This window comes from Muntiacus reevesi, chromosome 9 (genome assembly GCF_963930625.1).
Source record: "Muntiacus reevesi chromosome 9, mMunRee1.1, whole genome shotgun sequence".
NCBI lineage: Eukaryota > Metazoa > Chordata > Mammalia > Artiodactyla > Cervidae > Muntiacus > Muntiacus reevesi.
The window spans coordinates 3,099,678-3,107,748 of NC_089257.1; the positions used below are offsets into that span (position 1 = coordinate 3,099,678).

Genomic DNA, 8,071 nt, shown 5'->3' on the forward strand with positions numbered 1-8,071 from the left:
ACCTAGCTGTCGTTTTTTCTACCTGAGTCATTTCATTGGTTAAGCGATTGCGGCGAGCGGAGGCCTCGCAGAATAAAGTTAAGGAGTATTTCCGGGACGTTCTCAGAAGGCGACGGAAGTACTTGCCGGAAGAAGGTAGGCAGGGCCAGAGGCAATCCAATGGTAAACGGCCCCTGGAGGAAAAGGGCGGTACCCCATGAAAAGATTAACCAATGAGGATCATTAACGCCAGACACCGGGACGGCGCCGGGGCGGAGGGGACGATGGAGAATTTCACGGCGCTGTTCGGGGCCCAAGCTGACCCGCCACCTCCGCCAGCGGCACTCGGCTTCGGACCCGGGAAGCCGCCCCCTCCGCCGCCGCCGCCTCCGGGCGGGGGGCCGGGAACGGCCCCGCCCCCGACCGCCGCCTCGGCCCCTCCCGGGAGCGACAAGTCGGCGGCAGGCTGCGGCCCCTTCTACCTAATGAGGGAGCTTCCAGGTGAGTACGAGGCCCGGCCGAAGCCGGCCAATCAGATCGCCGCGAGGTGGGGCTGGGCGTGGTTCCTAGCCGCCGAGGGAGGTGAAGGGTAGCCCGCGGGGCGCTTGTGGGTATTTCGGAGTTCCGTGTCGGAAAGGACTGAGAATTCTCGGGATGGACTGGGAATGAGAAGAATGGGTCGCCGTGGCCGCCTTTCACGCTCCGCCCTGCCTCTGACCCTGACGGTGGTTTTACAACTCCCAAAAAATTACTCTCTGGTGGTTCAGACGGTAAAGAATCCGCCTGCAATGCAGGAGACCTGGGTTTTATCCCTCAGGCGGGAAGATCCCCTAGAGAAAGAAAAGGCTACCCACTCCAGTATCCCTGCTTGGAAAAATTCCATGGACGGAAGAGCCCGGCGGGCTACAGTCGATGGGGTCGCAGAGAGTCGGACACGACTGAGCGGCTCGAGTTTGGAATTTGAGAGTCCTGATTTAACATTCTTGCGGACCTAGTTCCAAATCTGCTTCCGAATTCATGTTGGTTTGGTGCATATTGCCTTCCTTTTTTCTCTGAGCCTGGTCCTTTCCTCATCTCTTGGAACAAGTAAATAGAATTTATCCAGATTCTTTCATTCAGAAAGTTATTTCGTTGAGCACCTACTCTGTGTACTAAGGGGTATTGTACATACTGAAGACACAGCTGTGAAAAAGGCTGACAAGATCCTTGCCTGTTTGGGAGTTTACGTGCCCATGGAGGAGGCAAAAGGTAACAGGGTGAAATCACATAGCAGTTATGGCTGTAAGGGGGAAAAAAAATGTGATAAAGATTTAAGGGAGCGGAACTGCTTTAGCTAGAGTGATCAGAGAAGCTCTCTCTGAGTAGGTAACTTTAGAGTGAGTTAAAATGTAAGTTCAGAGAAAGATCTAGCCATTTATGAGTGGGAGGAGGGATAACTGGATACAAAAAAAAAATTGAAATCAATAGCCCCAATGTGAGAAAAATGTTGTAATGTTTGAGGGACAGAAGATCAGTTGGACTTGAGTGAACAGAGGAGTGGTAGGAGATAAAGTGAGAGTGGTAGGCAGAGGCCTGTGTTAGACATTTAGGTTTTAGCATGTTATTGACCAGAAGCATGTCAAAATATGTTTTAGAGTGAAACCATTAACATCACCGTGGGAAGTTGTTAGAGCTTAAAATTGATCAAGGATTCATTATACAACATATGATTGGCATTATCATTCACATTTTGCTCTGTTAGGTGTTTATTCCAACCTTGTGTACCTTATAAACATAAGTTTATTTTCATAAAATTTTAAAAAATGATACATCATGAAGTTTTGAGTGAAGAAAATTTTTTCAGTGAATTTTATGCGGATACTTTTCTCTTATTGTCCGAGCAGCATGTTTACTAGTGTCTCAGAAGATGTTAGTTGTCCAAATATAGTTCTGATTCATACAATGGGACTATTAGAGCAACAAAGAGACAAAAAATCTTAGTGATTGTTTTCTGATATGGAAAGTGAAAATGAAACTCATGGTGCTGAAGAAGACTTTACAGGTGTGTCAGCTGTGACTACTGAATGTAATAATGCAAAGTAGGTAGTGAAATAGCTGAATTAATTATTGCATTCATTTCTGCAAAATCCTCTTTTCAATAACGTTACTACTTAGTGGTCCAGGAAAGTGGTGGTTGGACTAGGCGATAGCAATGGAGGAAAGAAATAAATGGATGCAGGATAAATGTTAGAGGTAGAACTGACAGGAATGAAGGATTGAATATAGAAGTGGAGGAGAGAGGAATTGAGGATGATTTCAAATTTTTGGCTTGAATAACAGGGTCAGGAAAGAACAAGTTTGAGGAGGTGGAAATCAAGAGTCATTTTAGACATGTTAGTCTCGAGGACGTCTTTCAGTTCATCCCACATCCATAGCTTTGACTGTACGGACATTTATCGGCAAAATGATGTCTCTGCTTTTTTTAAATGCTGTCTAGGTTTGTCACAGCTTTCCATTCAAGAAGTAAACGTCTTTTAATTTCATGGCTGCAGTCACCATCTGCAGTGATTTTGGAGCCCAAAAAGATAAAGTCTATCACTGCCTCCACTTTTTTGCCTTCTATTTGCCATGAAGTGATGGAACCTGATGCCATGATCTTAGTTTTTTGAATGTTGAGTTTTAAGCCAGCCTTTTCACTCTCTTTCACCCTCATCAAGAGGCTCTGTGGTTCCTGTTCACTTTCTGCCATTAGAGGGGTGTCATCTATCTGAGGTTGTTGCTCTTTATCCCAGCAGTCTTGATCCCAGCTAGTGATGTTTCAGTAAGACGTTTATATGTTCAACCACGAATGCAGATCGAAGGAATTTGAGCTTTTTCCTGAGGGAATGGGAAACCATTAAGATTTTTGAACTGAGTACAGCTTCTAAAGATATCTGGAGAATACAGGTGCCATGTACTAAAATAAAGGAACCATGAGTGAGGTGGGGAACATTTGTTGGAGTTTAAAAAAAAAAAAAAATCAAGGGAATTCCCTGACAGTCCAGTGGTTAGGGTGCCATACTTTTTCTGCAAGGGGTTTGATCAGGGAACTACAATCACATAAGCCTCCTGGTACAGCCAAAAAGAAAAAGAAAAGAAAGAAAACTGAATCTGCAATGAATTAAGAGAGTGTTGGAAATGGAAGATTAGTTTTCAGGAGTGGAGTCAGGAATGAGGAGAGAGATTTATAAATCATCTTCATAGAACTGATGGGCAAAATGGAACATTGGATGGACTCTTTTAGGTTAAAGAATTTAGAAAAACCACAAAGTGGGGAAAAACAGAAGGAGGCAGTGCTGATATGAGAAGTACTGGGTCCCTGAGCCTCCTGCCATTACATGGACCATTCTTCAGAGACAGCTGGCGTGGAAGACAAGGGAATAGAATAGAGTTAGGCCTGTCAATAGGAAAAATACCTTGTTCATTTAATGTTTATTGAGCACCAGTGACACATGAATGAACAAGGCATTTTTCTCAGCCCTCAGTGGGCTGATAGCTCAGAAGCTGAGTTTTCTCAAGTGAATGATTATAAACAAGTCACTTTTGTCATTTGTACCCTGAATGTTCATCATAACTAGACTATGAAATTGTAGGTTAGATATTTCTATCCTCACCACTGGACCCTAGTTAAATTACTAAGAAGAGAGTGGAAAAACTGGCTTGAAACTCAACGTTCAAAAAAACTAAGATTGTGGCATCCAGTCCTATCACTCCATGGCAAATAGAAGGGGAAAAAGTGGAAGCAGTGACAAATTTTATTGTCCTGACCGCCAAAATCACTGCAGATGGTGACTGCAGCCGTGAAATTAAAAGGCGCTTGCTCCTTGGAAGGACAGCTGCTGCAAACCTAGGCAGCGTGCCAAAAAGCAGAGACATCACTTTGCTGACCAAGGTCTGTCTAGTCAAAGCTGTGGTTTTTCCAGTGGTTATGTGTGGATGTGACTTGGATGTAAAGAAGGCTGAGCACCAAAGAATTGATGCTTTTGAACTGTGGTGTTGGAGAAGACTCTTGAGAGTTCCTTGGACTGCAAGGAGATCAAACTAGTCAATCCTGAAGGAAATGAGTCCTGAATGTTCATTGGAAGGACTGATGCTGAAGCTGAAGCTTTACTAATACTGAAGCTCCAGTACGCATCCACCTGATACGAAGAGCCAGCTCATTGGAAAAGACCCTGATGCTAGGGAAAGACTGAAGGCACAAGGAAAAGAGGGCGGCAGAGGATGAGATAGTTGGATAGCATCACTGACTCAATGGACATGGGTCTGAGCAAACTCCAGGGGACAGTGAAGGACAGGGAAGAAGCCTGGCATGCTGTGGTCCATGGGGTCTCAGAAAGAGTCAGACATGACCTAGGACTGAACAGCAACAACAGCAGTTCTTTGAAGAAAGTCAGCCATGAAATGTTTATATTGATGATGCCTTCCACGTACATACTTTATACTTTTCAATGTTTTATTTGAACCTTGAAAAAAAATTATGTGTAATTATGATAGCTTTTACTGCATTCCATAGATAAGCAGAAACAGGCACATAAGGGATTACAGTTTTAGTTGCCCAACTTCTAATCAAACGTTTCTTTCTTCTAGGCAGAGCTATCATATTTGGTATTATAAGAAGAGTAAAAGTGAAGGTGGTGGTAACGAAAGTTACCAGCAGTAGCTAGAAAAATCTGTTTTTCTCTGTGAAGGTGACTGGAGTTTCTTGCTAGTTTAAAAAAGGAAGCAGTACACTCACACCCCTGGGTCATAGCCGGCCTTAAGCTTAGCTGTAGCTGAGCTGTGAGGTTATATTATTCTGGTCACAGCCAGAAGTGTAATTTCTCGCTAGCATATTGATGAAACACAGAGCGGTGTCTAGCACAGATTATAAGCGCCGTATACGCTATTACTCTGGTTAGACTGAGTGTCTGCTTCACTGGGTTAAAGCGGTTTCCACCGCTGCCCTATTTGGATTTTTGCCTGTTTTTTCTCCTCATTCCAACCTTCCATTCTATAGCACAGAATTTTTAGTGTCTGTCGTATGTTATTATTTACTCCTGCTATTTCTTACTCAAAAATAACTTCTTTTTTGGTAATTCTAACTTAAAAGATTCCTTATTTAGGTTAAAATATGGTCTTTTACTTTCCCTTCTAGGTCAGTGAATTAAAAAAAAAAAGTTCTGTATTCTTGGAAAAGACCCTGATGCTGGGAAAGATTGAGGGCAGGAGAAGAAGGCAACAGAGGATGAGGTGGTTGGATGGCATCGACATTAATTTGAGCAAACTCCGGGAGACAGTGAAGGCCGGGGCTCGCAGAGTCAGACGCGGCTGAGCGGCTCCCCAGCAGCTCTGGGAGCTGACTCTCCTTCCTCTCCTCGTTCCCCCAGGCAGCTCCGAGCTGACGGGCAGCACCAACCTGATCACGCACTACAGCCTGGAGCACGCCTATAATAAATTCTGCGGGAAGAAAGTGAAGGAGAAGCTCAGTAACTTCCTGCCCGACCTGCCGGGCATGATTGATCTGCCTGGTTCCCATGACAACAGCAGCCTGCGCTCCCTCATCGAGAAGCCCCCCATCCTCGGGGGCTCTTTCAACCCCATCACAGGGACCATGCTGGCTGGCTTCCGCCTGCACACCGGCCCGGTGCGTACCCGCCTGGGGAGGAGGGGGCGAGGGGGGCGGCCCGAAGCCTTCGCAGTGGTGTTCCTCCTGGGGCTGTCCCTCCCTACCGTACTGCGCAGAGCAGGTGATGGGAGCAGAGCAGGTGATGGGAAGGGGGGTTTCCGCCCTCTGCTCACCCAGCCCTTCCTTCACTCCTTCAGTTGCCAGAGCAGTGCCGCCTGATGCATATTCAGCCGCCCAAGAAGAAGAATAAGCAGAAGCACAAGCAGAGCCGCACCCAGGACCCCGTCCCCCCAGGTAAGAAGCCGTTCTTTTCCGAGCCAGGAAGCCATGCGCTCTGAATCTGGTTTGACCTTCCTGAGTTAAACGCTCAGTTAAGTTCATCACGAGCCCTGGGCTCCCCGCTTCTCCTTAGAGAAGCAGCTGACATAAGCGGGCCCCCCTGGGCAGGCGGGAACGCGGGCCAGGGCTTCAGCGGTGCCTCTGAGCTGTCCTGGTCACGCGCACAGAAGCGGTGGCCGACTAGGGGTTATCCTTGCATCCGAGTTCTGGCGGAGCAGAATTTGGGGCCCATCCTGTGACGGGCACCTCGTATCTCCCATAGAGACGCCGTCTGATTCAGATCACAAGAAGAAGAAAAAGAAAAAGGAAGAGGACCCTGAGAGGAAGAGGAAGAAGAAGGAGAAGAAGAAGAAGAAGGTATGGCGGCAGCCCGTGCAGGCAGCCCGTGAGTCCCTGTCTCGCCCGGGCCCTCGGGAGAGCCGCCTCCTCTTCCTCTGCCCTCCTTTCCTTCCAGAACCGACACAGCCCGGAGCACCCCGGGATGGGCAGCTCTCAGGCCAGCAGCAGCAGCAGCCTCCGCTAAGGGGCCGGCGGACCCTGCTAGGACTTCGCTGCTGGGCCGGAGCCAGCCCGGGTCAGCGCCTGGGCGCCCAGGCAGAAGCCGCTCCGCCGGAGGAGCCGAAAGGGAGACGGGCCGGGCTCCCGGCGGCCTCCGCCTGGCTCCCTTCCCCACGGACACCTCTTCCCTTCCCAGGAAGCTTTCTGTTCACCTCTTGTGTGCAGTTTGTCTGATGTAGGACTTGGTCTGGTTTGTTAGGATTTTTGTTCTCTTAAAATTGCATTTATCAAACTGGCTGAAGCGTGGCTGCCTTTGAGGAGGTAAGTGCCTTTCCATGGGAGTCAGGGCGTAAGCCAAGGCGTGCTGAGGTCTGAGGGGGCTCGGACCTTGCGTGACACTGTCTCCTCAGCAGGCGGGGCAGCCAGGGAGCAGGGTCCAGAAGTGGATACCTTTCTGCCCCAGGCACGTTAACGCCCTGCCCCTAAGGTTGCCAGCCATTGTCTGGATGACCTTCCCGCTTGCGGCCCAGCTGTGTCCTAGGTCAGTTTCGTGTGGAAACTCGGTAGCCGATGGAGAAAGCACCCACGGTCAGAAGTGAATCTCAGCAAGGTTGCTACTTGGTCAACCCTGTGGTTTTTTTAAAAAAATAAATTTCTGGCAAGCAAAGGTAAATGGTTCTCTTTATAATAAGAACTACTTTTGATCTTCCTCACTCCTTAAGACAGTGAAATTATTGGCTGATGTGACTGCCTATCTAAGCTTCTAAAACAGCAAAAAAAAAACCCAAAAAGGCAGCCTGAAGTAGCCGACTCAGTGGAAAAGATGCTGATGCTGGGAAAGATTGAGGGCAAGAGAAGGGACCAGCAGAGGGTGAGAGGGTTGGATGGCATGGTGGATATGAGTTTGAGCAAATGCTGGGAGAGAGTGGACAGCAAGTGTGGCATGCTGCAGTTCAAGGGGTTGCAGAGTCAGGAACGACTGAGCGGCTGAACGGAACGGGCACAACTGAAGTAACTCCTGCAGCAGGCAGGTCCAGAAACCACGAGAAAACCCAGCTGACAGCAGCTTGACCTACGCCCAGCGTGACATGGCTGAAGTCTGTTGGTGTGAGCCAGGGTTGATCTAGACCAGCAGACAGAAAACCACTCATTCCACTCACGTTAACCCAGGGTTTCAGAGTGAGGGTTTAGCCTTCACTTGCAGACAGGAAAATAAAGGGCTCTGGCCAGCTTTCTGAGATGAGGGTCTAAGGGTGCCTGTTTAAATGAGGACACAGCCTTTTGCTTTCGACAGAAGAGGTGGCATGAGATGTCACACTGCCCCCTGCGTCCCTTTCACGCCGTGATCATCCACTGGCTCACCTCTGGCTGCGTCTAAAAGCTTTACTATCCAGAGAGAATTGTGTTAAGGGATTGTAGGCAAAAGTTAAGAGCTCTCTAGACTCTGAAATGACAAGAGTTTTGGTCGTTACAAGAAATCACTTAAGTAAAAACAGGATCTCTTTTGTCTCAAGTGGTTCTCTTCCCCATAGTCCTGCTTACAGATGGGCCCGGACCAGAGTTCCGTCCTCGTAGCTTCCCATCAGAGATCAGTCACCCTGCCTTTAGCACACAGAATAACACAAGTCAGGG

At 48.0% G+C, this 8,071-nt stretch overlaps 1 protein-coding gene across 1 annotated transcript; it reads left to right on the top strand.

The window, feature by feature from the left end:
• The first annotated feature begins 165 nt into the window (after window positions 1–165).
• On the top strand, window positions 166–7,929 carry MED19 (mediator complex subunit 19). The gene is made up of 5 exons (XM_065945446.1): window positions 166–480; window positions 5,364–5,620; window positions 5,800–5,896; window positions 6,204–6,298; window positions 6,396–7,929. Exons 1-5 carry the CDS (start codon window positions 213–215, stop codon window positions 6,462–6,464), a joined length of 786 nt encoding a protein of 261 aa, XP_065801518.1. The 5' UTR covers window positions 166–212; the 3' UTR covers window positions 6,465–7,929.
• The last annotated feature ends 142 nt before the right edge of the window (window positions 7,930–8,071 follow it).

Bases quoted from the DNA above. Each gene is read 5' to 3' on its own strand.
- MED19 (XM_065945446.1), top strand. From the start codon at position 213: ATGAGGATCATTAACGCCAGACACCGGGACGGCGCCGGGGCGGAGGGG. The intron at 481-5,363 runs GTGAGTACGAGG...TCGTTCCCCCAG, and splicing joins CCTAATGAGGGAGCTTCCAG to GCAGCTCCGAGCTGACGGGC. The intron at 5,621-5,799 runs GTGCGTACCCGC...TCACTCCTTCAG, and splicing joins TCCGCCTGCACACCGGCCCG to TTGCCAGAGCAGTGCCGCCT.